The sequence below is a fragment of the Penicillium daleae genome (assembly GCF_028827525.1).
Source record: "Penicillium daleae strain IBT 16125 chromosome Unknown utg000004l_segment0_segment0, whole genome shotgun sequence".
NCBI lineage: Eukaryota > Fungi > Ascomycota > Eurotiomycetes > Eurotiales > Aspergillaceae > Penicillium > Penicillium daleae.
The window spans coordinates 1,614,662-1,627,734 of record NW_026623152.1 but is presented as its reverse complement, the minus strand read 5'-3'; the positions used below and the strand labels follow the sequence as shown (position 1 = coordinate 1,627,734).

Here is a 13,073-nt window from a genome sequence, read left to right as displayed (position 1 = left end):
ATTGAGTGAATTAATATTGCAACTCTGAACGGTTTCGCCGTTTAAATCCCCAATAAGATCTACCTGCCATATGCACTTGAAGTCTGGCGGGCAACATGCCTCTGATCGTTCGCATCCGGAGTGTTGTTGCCCCTTTTAAGCAATCGGCAGTGGTTAGTTCAGCACATGACAAGTTAAACAGAACGACCTAGGGAATTGGCACTCAATAGTTCCAACGTCCGCTCGGCTTTGCGTGGTTACCGAAGAGGGGTGGTCCCTTGTGCCGCTCCCCCAAGGCAAGTTCTGAGTCCAGAACACTCGAATAATCATTCGATCGTCCCCCTGTTCCCGTTTTCCAATTGTCTCAAAGCAACGACTGGAGTTCCACGACGGGCCCGCTCTAGCACGTGTTCGCCAGAAGCTGCGGGACTACTGTATGGACCTGGCCTGGAGAGCTTTTCCCTGTTGTGTCCCCTGACTCGAAATTGTGTGGTGTGGGGGTGCGAACTAGGGTGCACCGGGCCTATCGGGAGAAAGACGCTAGAAGGGGGAAAATGGATGATCGGGTTCCTCGGGGAACTCGAAGGTGGTCCTGGTCCACAAGTGCAAATCCCGTTCACAAGAGTACAAATCCCGTTCACAGAGTGCAAGATGAACGATAGTACTCGATAACGATGATGCGAAAAGGCTGTCGCTGCTATCATCTCATGAACAGAACCCCTGGTCGTTGCGAATTCGATAGTTCCAACTCCTTGGCATAAGCCCCCGGAACCGCCCCCCACCAGTTGAACTCCATGGCACGGCCCTTGGGACGGGATGGGGTCTTGGCTTCCTTTCTTATCACTTTGGTGATGGTCGTTGTGAAAATCAGCACTTAATAATCTGCTCAGCACTTAATATCAACAGAGCATTTTGTGTGCACTTGGGCGGGACGGGACGTTGGTGAAAGGTGATCGTCGCCTCGTGCCCATGGATTTGATCAACGGCGTGATGAAAGGGCGCAGTTGCGTTGGTTCCTGGATTTGTTAGTTTGACAAGTTCCTTTTGGTTCAGAACAGCCATGGCACACCACACATGCCTCTCTGCCACCATCGAGGATGGCGATAGACTGAGCAGTTAGTCACTCGAGCAGAATGACTGGACGAGGTGGACAAGTAGCCAAGCACGTGCGTTATCAGTTACAATACGTTACCATACGTTCTGGTTTTGCTGTCTTTTACCGTTACACTTACACGCGTTTCGCTCGTTACCACTTTTCTTACCATCCCGTATGGATAACAATCATGCCATCGCATGATATCCTCGCTCTCTCTCTCTCTCTGTCTCTGTCTCTCTCTCTCCACGCCTTTTCCCGATCGAACCTCCACCACAGATTCGCCTGGTCCCTTTAGTTTGTCGCCACCTCCAGACATCCGGGACGGACGATCATACGGAGTGGCGAGTCGATCTATCTGTTACCTGCATCAATGGTGGAGATTCTGCATACTCTATGCTGCCGATTTGCCTTGCAAACCAAGAAAAGAGATTAAGGACAAGGCGGAGGACAGTTGCATGAGTGTGCACTTGGTACTACTCCATCCAACATTTTGCTTCACCCGCGCAGTCTCTTAATAGTTAATATGGCCCCTCCTCAATCCTTTGTTCTCTCCCGCTCGAGTCTGTTGTTCAAGCAACCATCCACACTTGGCCACAAGTGGGTGCGTGATGACATCCCGAACCAAGAGTTCGCTCGAGTGTGGGGCTATTGCATCGACGATCAAGTGGGCGCAGAGCTCAACGTCCAGGACTTACGCCAGTCACGGTAGAGAGACGACGGCGGGTCCTGACTTGTTTATGCCCGCTCTAATAGCCAACAGAACGTGGTGCAATGTTGATCCTTTCTCTGCTGGGCTATCGGGTGTTTTCTCTTGCCGTCTCACCGGCCACCCTCCAACGTGACAGAAATCCAGCGTGTGCAGGAAGGCGAGGATGAAACAGCCTCCTATTGGAAAGAATTGTATGTCACAATTTGAAATCAATCACGGTTCACCATCAGTCGGCATCAAAATGCAGGAACGGATGCAAAATTCCCCGGACAGGTCCTGGAAAGGGTTTTAACGTCTGGGCTTCATCACATTCGAGACGTGATGCGGGTCCCATCATCGAACAGATTCACCCTCCACGGGAAAGGATCGATTTGCTCGATGGGAAAGTAAATCTTACCAAGGACGGGCTCAACACCGATCAGCAAACCAGGTCCCCGACCGAGTGTGCTGAGGTTCGTGACGAAAAGCACGTCACAGCCAATCTCCAGTCGAGGAAACCAGATGCGAAGAAGGGTTTTCCCGGCGCCCGTAGGAAAGACCTGTGCATCACCCGTGTTCCTGCAGCATCGCGCACGAGCGCACACATAATTCTGCAGTCCTAGAATACACAACAAAGTCAACAAACACTTGTGTGCTTGTGTGCTACAACTCGGCAGCGGGGGTTTTTTTTTTCGAAGGCCTCGCCGCACCCCAAGCTTACGGATCCCGCTGTTGAATGTAAATCCTGCAGAGAGAGGCAGATCCTTCAGAGCGGGACGGAGTTCCCACCCTCACTGACTCTTGACGAGTGGTACACGGCCACTTCCCCTCGAAACAGGGGCCCCCATGTTTTTTCTCGCGGCCCCGGCGGGAAATTTTGGGTTACTACTACTTGTCAAACAGGCTCCGTCCATTGCAGGAGGTTCCAATCTGTCGGGATCACAATGGAATGATGATGGGCACGGGTGACTGTCATGGAAAGTCCAGAAAAAGCAATTGGTAAGGCGCCATCGCCACCTAGTGCGCGGTGCGCATATTCAGCTTCGAGCGAATTTCGCCATCCATCGCATCTTCCTGGCGATCTGGTTTGTGTTATCTGTTCTTTTCTCCGAGCAGAATACGGAGGGCACGGCGAGGAAAAGGCGCGGAGATACTCTCCCTCGCCTATCGCTTTAACAATTGTGGCTTGATAGGATACTTGATTGAGGATGGGTCTGATCCACTCGGTCGGAAAGGTGAGAATTTATTTCCTTTTCATTCAAAGCCCGCCCCTTAAACCTCGTAGGATATCTGTAACCCAAATCAGCCCGTGTTAAGGTGAACTGGTATGAGATGCTGCTATCAATAGCAATGCCGCTAGGGTGTCGAAGTGCCCGTTCGTGTCACGACAATAGCCACCGCGCCACGAGGCTAGAAAATACCCCGTTGTGGTTGCAAAGTGCCATTGAAATTCGTCAATGGAAGCTTAAATCGAGTTATGAAACATTCTTTCCCGGCCCAGGACCCACGTGTACGGGGAGATGGTGCCAGTACCTCGGATTTGGGGCCACGATAAAAGTTTGTGTGAATGAAGGTTTGAAGCTTGTTACTACGAAGGATCGTAGATTAATTAAACATTGTGTTCCGAGATAGGCAGTCGAATGCGATTCGGATTGGGAAATGATGAAATCAATTGAATTGATGTTTAGTAAGGAACTGTTAGATATTCTTGAAAGACCTAACTCGTACAATGCCATTGGGAAGTATGTCGGAAAGCCAGAGGACCTGATAACCTTCAATTCGACCTAAGCGTTGGATAGTAGCACCACGTATATATGTTATAGTCCGTTTTCTTGTCGTAAAATGGATGGAATGAGTTGCGCAAGGGCTTTTGGTGTCGTTTTGACGATGCTTGGTAGAGATTTAACCTTTGTATTGGAAGTATATATTGTACGATTCGTGTAAACATATCTCATGACTGTGCGTTGTGTTCGTCATTCCATCGACAGTTCGGCAACATAAAAGCATCATTTTGTACCATGCAAAGAGCTCTTGTATTCAACGTCTTGCGTTTTGACCATGTCTTTGGTTCATTTGCAAAGAAATCAAATAAATTGCAACACGTAAGTGTTCAGTCGAGAGTTTTCTCTCTAGATTCGATTCTTTCCTTGCCTTGAATACATATACAGTTTTTGTCTGTGAGCTTTCCCTTGGTTTACAATTTGGAACTCACCAATATATACTGGGTTTTGGCCTCTGTTAGGCTTGGTCATCTCCGACTTTCGTTCATTGACCTACTTGTTACTGCCCCAGGCATACGGTGACCAACCGGACATCCAGAAGAAATGGTGGAATGGTTTTCTCAGTAGATCCTACTGGGCCTGGGTATAAATTCTATCAAGTCTTTCCATTGAATACAGGTCTATGAAATCTGAAGATATTGGAGATGGTCAGTTCGTCGGGGTTGACAACAGATATACAGGAACAACGATTGTGATGGAAGTAAGTCAAGTCAAGAAAGAATTGATCCATCTCAAGTCCTGACCTTTCTCAAGATTTCAACTTCATGGAAGGAACTTCAAAGAGGTCTCTAAAGATGAAGTTGATAAAAGAAGTTGCATTGGCCACTACACCAATACTGCCAGTTGTCTCTCTTCCAGACGCGTTAGTAAGGACAAGACGCACAGCATTGAGTGAAGATTTCCAGAATGGCATCACTGGTGCAGCTCTGCAAAGGTCCGGCATAGCTTCTTCAAGTAGATCTAGACAAGGAGTCTATTGATGCTTGGCTAGGATGCCCTGTCTGGCTGAAATGCGTGGTATTGTATCGACATCTCATAGTGACATGTCTTTCTATCCTTCTCGGTCTATAAACCGTGTCCCCTGAGACCCCCAGCAAGCTGGGATGCTACCTGTATCCTGCTCTCCAAGTAATGACATGAAGCCCGTGCTGACATTCATGTGGAAGACAGCGTGAAGAGAGTATGGATTGTTTCGGAATTTGAGGCAACTATCTGTCTTGAATATCGATACATGTTCAGATCGATACATGTTCAGTTGGCCGGTTTCCCCTCAGAGATCTCCGTCATCTGTCCCTACAGCTCCCATGATATCAGAAGGCAAAGGCGCCTGCACAGTGAACGGTGACGGTGCAGGACGGTAGTGGTCAAAGACCACTCATCTCATCAATATCTGATCGTCAGCGTAAAACAAATAAACTTTCCTCTCCCATGAATCGAACCCCCAGCCTTCCTGTTCCCTATATAATTCACAGCGATGCTCCTTCCCTGCCCTACGATGCCGAAGTACATCACCCAGAGTCATCCCCGATATTACACCTAATAAACAGCATCCCTTTCTCGATCTTGATATCCTCTTAGAATGAATTAAAAATTAATATACCTTATGCTCTAAGCTAAATGAATATATTATTTCAAAAATTTTAAAAAAGATCTTTATCCGCGAGGAGGTGCTGCCACCACCTCGCATGCCCACCCGCCCACTCTCCCCGCCTAGGGATGTGCCCGACCATCTGTGGAGTTATACACGACGCTGAGGCCCGTACCTATTCCCATCACATGTTTACCCTTTCCAGGGCACACCCATAGGTCAATCCCTTACGGGAGACCACTAGGCCATATGAGGGGGGAGAGTGACTGGAATACCTATTACGGGGGTATAAACCACGTTGATGCTTGCACTGGGAGGCGTGACTTGGGATTTTATTAACGACTCATTGGCACCAGCCCATAAAAGTCCTTTTTGCAGTGTATACTTGGAGTTTAGAAATATTCCTACTGCGTGAGATCTCTTCTGTGCCTCTCATGACAAGTGTCAGCGAACCAGCATGACTCAATCGAAATCAATATGGCTGGCTCCTGTCGGGTTTGCCAATGCTTCAGCAAGGCTCTATGCATTAATTCTTTCGAAAGACTTCAACAGGTCAACTGCAAAATTACTTAACTTAATTCCGACCCTCCCCGAAGCCGTTATGCTCTGATGTCTGCTGCTATATACTCACATCCCTTGCGGGAAACACAGTGCGTCACAGCATCAGCTCTGGTCGACACACGCCGCTACAGCAACGACCAGAAAACCAGCAGTATTCAATGTATTGTCGGTACGGGATATTCGAACAGTGAATGACCTGCTCTGAGCTGAAGTCCGTATCCAAGGCAGGATAATCTCGGATTGTGAGATCGTGAGCCCCGGCATACGACCCTCGACGCGTTGCGTCTATCGAATTTCTCATGCCGGTCCGAAGCTACTCCCATTGGAATGAGACTCATTCTAATTCATAATATTATCAATGGAATCTTCTTTTACCCTCTATTCATGACATTTTCGCCGCCACAAACCCGCACCTAAAGCAACATCCACTCGCCAAAACCCAACTTCATCCACCTCATTTACCAAGGCAAGTTATTCATCAAAGGTAAGTGCTTCAACTTGGCACACATACAAAAAGATCTCGTTACTGACACGTACCGCAACAAACCATAGAAACCACAAAATCTCTCAAAATGAAGCTGACTACCATCCTTGCCGCTATATCTCTCTCTTCCACGGTCGCCGCCGCCCCTGTTCCGGCCGAATCGCGTCGAGGGTTCATTCCCAAGCCAATAGATCTCATTGAAATGATGTATCCCCATTCAGGGAATTCCAGCGTCGCGGGGAAGCTTGAGAAAGGATTGCACATCTGTATGTTTCCCGCGGGATGCGATGATTAGAGGACATGACTGACAAGATTTGTGGCAGAATTTACAAGAACGAGATGATACGATAGCGCAAAGAAACAAGCGAGTTAGAGTCGGGGGCAAGGTTCGTGCTTTTTGGTCACTATATGGTGCAGCCAGACTGTAGTTTTATGATACTTAACAGGTTTAATTGATATCCAAGTTTAATACGAAAGCCAAAAGACCAGAACGATAATATTGATATCAAACGCTTTGTAGAGAAATAGTATCGCAGTATTCGCTCCACCCACCAGATAAAGACGAAACACAAAGTATTCATCACTAAAACATGCCCTCCATATCCAGATCTAGGAACTCCGGGTTACCCACCGCCATATCCGCAGCGTTGAGCACGTCGTCAATCGCATCCATTCCGCCAACACCAGCGTCAAGTCCCATTTCCTGGCCAACACCGCTATCCATCCCCGCCGCCGCAGCCGCCGCAGCCTTGTCAAGCATCTGGTCAATATTGCCCGGATCGTCGTCGCCAACGCCAGTGCCGCCGACACCGCCATCTGTCCCGTCAAGGTTCATACGATCTTGGCCCTCGACGCCGAGCTCCATGTTCTGAATGATGTTGCTGACGTCGATGTTGGACACTCGAGATGGTGGGGCAGCGAGGAGGCTAACACGGCGCCAGAGACGGACGATGACCTCTGCGCGGAGAGGATCCTTCTCGGAGATTTTGGGCACGTTCTGGTGCTGGAGGGAGAGAGCATCGCGGAGGGTGAGATTTGCGCAGCGCGGGAGGGATTCTTTGGTCGGATCGACAGGATGGCAGATGTTTTGGTCGACAGCGAAGGACTCGGGCATCGGGGTACATATCATGGTTGCCGCGATGTCCAGGGCGAGGTCACCGCTGCCCGCTTCAGTCTGCTGTTTTAGTTCGTCGATCAGAGCACCCAAGACGCGCGTCGAGCCAAGGATACGGATTCCAGCGAGCAACTGGCGGTGGGTGTAGGACTGCGGTTGTAGAGAAATTTCCGAGCTGGCACTCCATAAGGTGAGGGACTGGAGAGTTCCGCGGATACTGCCCGGGAACCCACCTGCTGCTGGAGCGGCCCATATCTCGAGTTCCGAGCGCAGGCAGCTACCAACGCGTCGGAAAGAGAGGTACTGATCTAGAGTGTCGAGGATGGGTTTGATGTCTGAGATTTTGTCGATATTTTGCCGAGCTTGATGTCTTGTACGGACATCTTTCAGTTGTTCCTCCAATGGGCGAGCAGTGATATTCAGAACTGTCTTGTGAATAGCTTGCGCTTCACCAGAGATAGAGCTGGGCTTAATCAGAGAGAAAAGAGTCTTCAAGGGAATCTCGGGCTCAGTTTCTGACTGCCAGATGTGGTTACCGAGCCAAGTAAGTGCCACCACCAGAGATGGGAGCAAAAATGGCTCAAGAAGATCTGTTGTGCGTCAGAAATGATGGTATAGACAGGGATCAGTTGCTCGACTCACATTCAAACCCGCCTTTGAGCGTTTCAAAGTCCATCTTCCCCGACTCGCAGGCTCCAAGACTCTGATCGAACAAAGTCGCAACAAGCATGTAGAATTCCTGTGGACTACAAGTCGACATGATCTCTTCATTGATACCCTCAGCAATGAACAAAGCTCCGATCCACGCTCCAAGATCCTTGTTTTGCTTCTCACTCAACTCCGTCAGCTTCTGACTGCAAGAGGCCCGATCTAGCAATTTCAGCAAGAACGAGTCATTGCTCGAGATACCCATGTCAGCAGGACTCAAGTCGTACCGGTACTTGAAGACAAGCACTAGTAGCAGGATGCTGCCAAACTCATCGTAGACCGGCTGGTTCTCGCCTTGATCTTCATCCCATCGCCATGAATCTAGCAGAGTACAAAGAGGCTGGAGGACTTGTTTTGTGGTTCGGAATAAAAGGATGACATCCAAGGTTTGTGGGCGGCGGGAGAGGGAGTTGCAGATGTTTTTTAGAGTCATTGTCTCTTTCTGATTGCACAGGTTGAACATCACCTGACAAGATCAGTCAGCAGCCAATAAACGATTCGTGGGGGGTAAAGAAGATGTTACACACCTCAGTGATAGCACCAACAATGGCACCTGCATTGCCCTCCATCGACTCGATCTCTCCAATCAATTGCTCAGCACGCTCAGGGCTGTTGTTGATTTGCGAGACAAGATCATCTTTCTGGTAAGGACCGCCCACAGGTACGGTCTGCATAGGGTTCTCTCCTAGCAGCCGCTCGATACTAGACTCCTGAATGAGTCTGTGAGATGCACAAGCAAAAAGGAACTCTTGGCGGGCATCGGAGAGAATGCTGCTCCCTTGCATGGAGAACATTTGAGAGAACGAGGGGAACGAATTTGGGTCAAGGCGGCTGAGTGCTTGGGTGATACACATCTCCATTGGAATCGGCACCATCGAGGCTGCTGTCATTGCGGCAAAAAATGCCGGGAGCTTGTTGACAAGGAAGGTTCTGAACAGGAACATGGTTCGACTGGACTCGTTGCGGTGGACGCCATTGGATAGGACATCAAAAGCGGCTGTTGTGATCTCCACCACCAAGACTTCTTGATGGCCCTGAAAAGGAGGAGCAGTTAGTACGGACATAATCCTTGACCAAGGTTGGGCTGAGAGGGAAATGGGGCAAGATAGACTCACCTCATAGCGGTTGGTGAGGTAATTGATCAACATTGAATCATCGACCAATGGACGTCCCACAAGCTAACATTAATTCAGTATAAGGTCTACCAGGAAGCTCGATATGTCGTACCATGGAATTGAGATACACGTAGAGACCAGCTCTAGTGTTTATGACTGGCCCGTCCATCACCGAAGCCTCGAACTGGAGGGAATTGACGTTCATGCCATCGATAGCTGGAGGATCCAATTGCTTAGAAGGTTGCTGTCCATACAGGTTGAACTCCTTTTGCAGCGCGTCCAGTCTGTGACGCAGAGGCAGGGACACATCGACACATAAAGGTAAATAAGAGGTCAGAGCCTGACCCAGCTTTGTTTTCAATTCTACCAAAGAGATTAACACCACGGAATCTTGCGCTTTGACCTTTGATCTGATATATGTATGAGGGGTGCATACCTTGATGATAGTCGCTGGATAGCGTTTCCAGGCCCTTCGATGTGCCTGACAGAGCCGCAAGCAAGATACCAAGCGACTCAAACAAGGAGACAGCATCGGGAGAGCCCATCAGACCACCAGTTTGCTGTGAGACACCATGATTGTGCCATTCAACAACGGCTACAATCCATTCGACCGTCGCATCATAGAGTTCTGCCGCTTCTGCAATCCGCCGTGGAATCGCTCCAGTTGAGATGGAAAGCATGACATCCTGAATGACCTTAATGTCCGTCATCAGTGTGGACATGTTGCGCTTTGATTCCGATTTTTGGCGAATGGATGAATGTGCCAATAGCCTTCGCAATGCTGACGCCGCCTTCACCTGGCCGACCTTGCACAGCCCATCGACGTAGACCGGCAGGAGCGGGTCCCAGGCAATGCTGGATGCAGCGCGGGCCTCGAGAAGAAGATCAAGCAGGTCATCTTCTTTCAATGGTGATCGGTGCTGCATCAACTTCGATAGATTCTTGAACTCATCGACGTCTACGCGATGTGCCAGACATCGCTGGACGAAGGTTCTCCACTGATCAGGTGATGCCATATCCGACAGCATGTTGACAGGTAATTGGGCATAACAGGGATGAGTACCCGATGCTCAGGTTATATAGATAAAGATTCCGATCATAAAGCCATGCTGTGCAATGCTGTCTTGACTTGAATGGAGTCCATCCCCAATTGGGTGGAGGGATGATCGGGTCTGTTTGGCCGAAATCACGTGATAACGAATTTCGGATATGTCACGTGAACGTCTGCCACAGGCAGAAACAAGTGAACCAGCCCCTTGATTCTCGACCTGAAGATGCTTCTTAGTCGAGGGTATCTTCCGGATTGGGGTGTTATTTCATTGACAAACATGCATATATTCCGGTCTCTTCAAGTAACTATTTAGTTATCTACTTAACTAGTTAAAGGGTTAACGATGAGTCATCATCGTAATTCCTTGATAACTAACTAACTACAGAGTAGCTAACTAACTAATGTTCCACGGATTTGCGGGGAACATTTTTTTGTGCGTTTTACATTTCTACTCATTTGGCCTTTATGCAAGCAAAATGGCTAGGACCAAGCTGCCTATTGAGTTAATCATTCGGATCGCAGACTTTCTTGAACCTGCCGCATGTTACTGCTTTCTTCGGGCTTTTGACGGTCTTGATGAACTTCTCCTGCCCGATGTTTTCACGAGAAAGGCACGGCCAAGTGGAGATACACTTGTACACCTTGCCGCGAGTAAGGGCGATGAGTGTCTTTTACAAACTATCCTTGCGAGGAGGTCGAATGTCCAAACACGAAATAAGCATGGGGTTACCCCTTTGGCTTGCGCTGCACGACGAGGGCATCAGACAGTTGTGAAGCAGCTCATCGCTGCTGGCGCAAAAGTTGATGAGCTCGATAATCGTGGGTTGACTGCTCTTCACTGTGCAGCTTACCATGGATCAGATATGGTAGTTCAGCTTCTTCTTGACGCCGGTGCCGATATTTCAACAAAAACGCCGTGCCATCGCACCGCCCTCCATATGGCTGCAAGGAATGGCCATAATTCGACCGTATCATTACTTTTGGAGAAAGGTCGTTGGCTTCAGGATATAACTGATACATATAATGGAGCCTTGGACCTAGCAGCAGAATACGGTCGCACAGCCGTGGTTCAACAGCTTATCGAAGCTGGCTTTCAGGTTTCAGACAAGACACTGCAAGTTGCTGTCTCATCAGGTCGAGCGAAGATAGTCAAGATCCTTCTTTCTCAGAGGAGTTTCCCGGAGCATATAAGGCGTGCTGAACTATTTCGGTCGGTGGAGCTAGGGTTACCTTCGGTAGTGAGGTTGCTTGTTGGAACGGGCCTAGTCGTCACAGGCAACGACATTGGGCTAGCCAGGGCAACAGGCTGTTCTGGCAGTATCAGAATGCTTCGTCTTATTCGTCATATGGCAGTCGACTTTTGCAACCAAATTGAGTCCAGATTCGCAATGCTAGACAGTGCAGCCCAAGGGGGTCATGGTACTTTCGTTCAATATCTTGCGGATTTAGCATGGTTGACACCCGAGCTGTGCAAGCACGCACTCCAAGTTGCAACTCGGGCAGGCCATTCTGCCGTGGTTAAATCTATTCTTGCCTGTGGTCTTCAGGTTGATGAAAAAGACAAAAGAAGCGCCCTTAAATATGCGTCTAGCAAAGGCGACCTAGCGATTGTGGACTTGCTCCTAGATCCTGGGGCACAATTCGATCGTTTGGCACTCTATCCTGCTGTCTGTGAAGGACAGTTCGGGAGGGTTCGGACCATCCTTCAATCTGGTATCAATACTTCTACACCTGACTGGGACACTGATATTTTATTGAGGGAGTCCTTGTGGAAGGGTGCCGAGTCCGGTTATACTTCCATAGTAGAGCTACTCCTGAGCGTAGGAGTCGCACCAGACGTCTTTCGCTATGGCAAAACCAAGCCATCTGCACTCTACCGAGCATCGGCGAGAGGTCATGGGGATGTGGTCGATATACTCGTCAGAGCCGGGGCCGATATTTCTCGCGAATACTATCATCAACAGTCTCCATTGTTTCCCACAGACAAGCATGGATATACGGCACTCCACAGCGCTTCTAGATCTGGACATGGCCATGTGATTGACTACCTCATAAGATCTGGAGCACCGGTTTCCTTCCAAGGTGAAGAGGGCTTCACCGCACTACATGCTGCAGCACGAAGTGGCCGTGCTAGTGCGGTCAAGGTCCTTATTCATGCTGGCGCAGATCTCTCGATCCAAGCCAATTCAGGTGCTACATCTCTTCATTATGCCGTGCAATATAATTATCCAGAGGTGGTCAAGCTACTTCTCGATGCCGGAGCTAATCCGACAGCCCTGGACCATGAAGGAAAGTCCGCCCTGAATCGGGCGGTTGAGTTTCAAAACGCTGAAGTGATTGCCCACTTCGCCGCAGCAGAGATTGTACAGTAAAATCCAATTTGATATTTCCTGATGTTGTTCTTGCTGCCTCGACCGAAAGACTGTTCTAAATACATGAGTAAAAAGAGATGCTGACCGCTGAGCCATGAATCGAACATGGGATCTCCTAGTCCCGGCACTAGGAATCCTACCACTGGACCACACAGGGTGCAGCATCAAGAAACTTCAAAATCTCATCTATTAACGCTATCAGATGCATCGATCCCTCACCGGGCGACCAGGAGTAACCAAAAAATGGGTACCATTCCCTTGCTCCATGTATGCTGGAAATGTCAGTCTCGGGGTGTCTGTTGTGTCCTACACATTTTACCCCTTCCAGGATGAGGCTTCGGTTCAGCGGTGCAGGCGCCTATACATCATTGGCTGGATAAGGTCCTTCCGGGGTCCACCAAGGCAAGTCTCACCCAACAACTGTACTGTAGACTTTTGCCACAGACCTTCGACAATCTAGACCAAACTGTTCGGTAGCTTTGCCTCATATTCAATTGGAATTCCCCCATCAGCAAGAGAATTATTGTGACTCACCA

General features: G+C 49.1%; 3 protein-coding genes across 3 annotated transcripts; 2 read left to right on the top strand and 1 right to left on the bottom strand.

Moving 5' to 3' along the window:
- Positions 1 to 1,598: 1,598 nt before the first annotated feature.
- On the top strand, positions 1,599 to 1,784 carry N7458_004213 (uncharacterized protein; the record flags this gene model as incomplete). The annotated part of the gene is made up of 1 exon (XM_056907595.1): positions 1,599 to 1,784. The coding sequence occupies one exon, from the start codon at positions 1,599 to 1,601 to the stop codon at positions 1,782 to 1,784; it is 186 nt and encodes a 61-aa protein (XP_056768322.1).
- A 4,976-nt stretch (positions 1,785 to 6,760) lies between these two features.
- Positions 6,761 to 10,142, bottom strand: nut1 (putative RNA polymerase II mediator complex subunit Nut1; the record flags this gene model as incomplete). Its single annotated transcript, XM_056907594.1, has 6 exons — positions 6,761 to 7,881; positions 7,934 to 8,465; positions 8,527 to 9,033; positions 9,115 to 9,177; positions 9,227 to 9,477; positions 9,551 to 10,142. The coding sequence occupies 6 exons, from the start codon at positions 10,140 to 10,142 to the stop codon at positions 6,761 to 6,763; spliced, it is 3,066 nt and encodes a 1,021-aa protein (XP_056768321.1).
- A 499-nt stretch (positions 10,143 to 10,641) lies between these two features.
- On the top strand, positions 10,642 to 12,537 carry N7458_004211 (ankyrin repeat domain-containing protein; the record flags this gene model as incomplete). Its single annotated transcript, XM_056907593.1, has 1 exon — positions 10,642 to 12,537. One exon carries the CDS (start codon positions 10,642 to 10,644, stop codon positions 12,535 to 12,537), a length of 1,896 nt encoding a protein of 631 aa, XP_056768320.1.
- Positions 12,538 to 13,073: the final 536 nt, after the last annotated feature.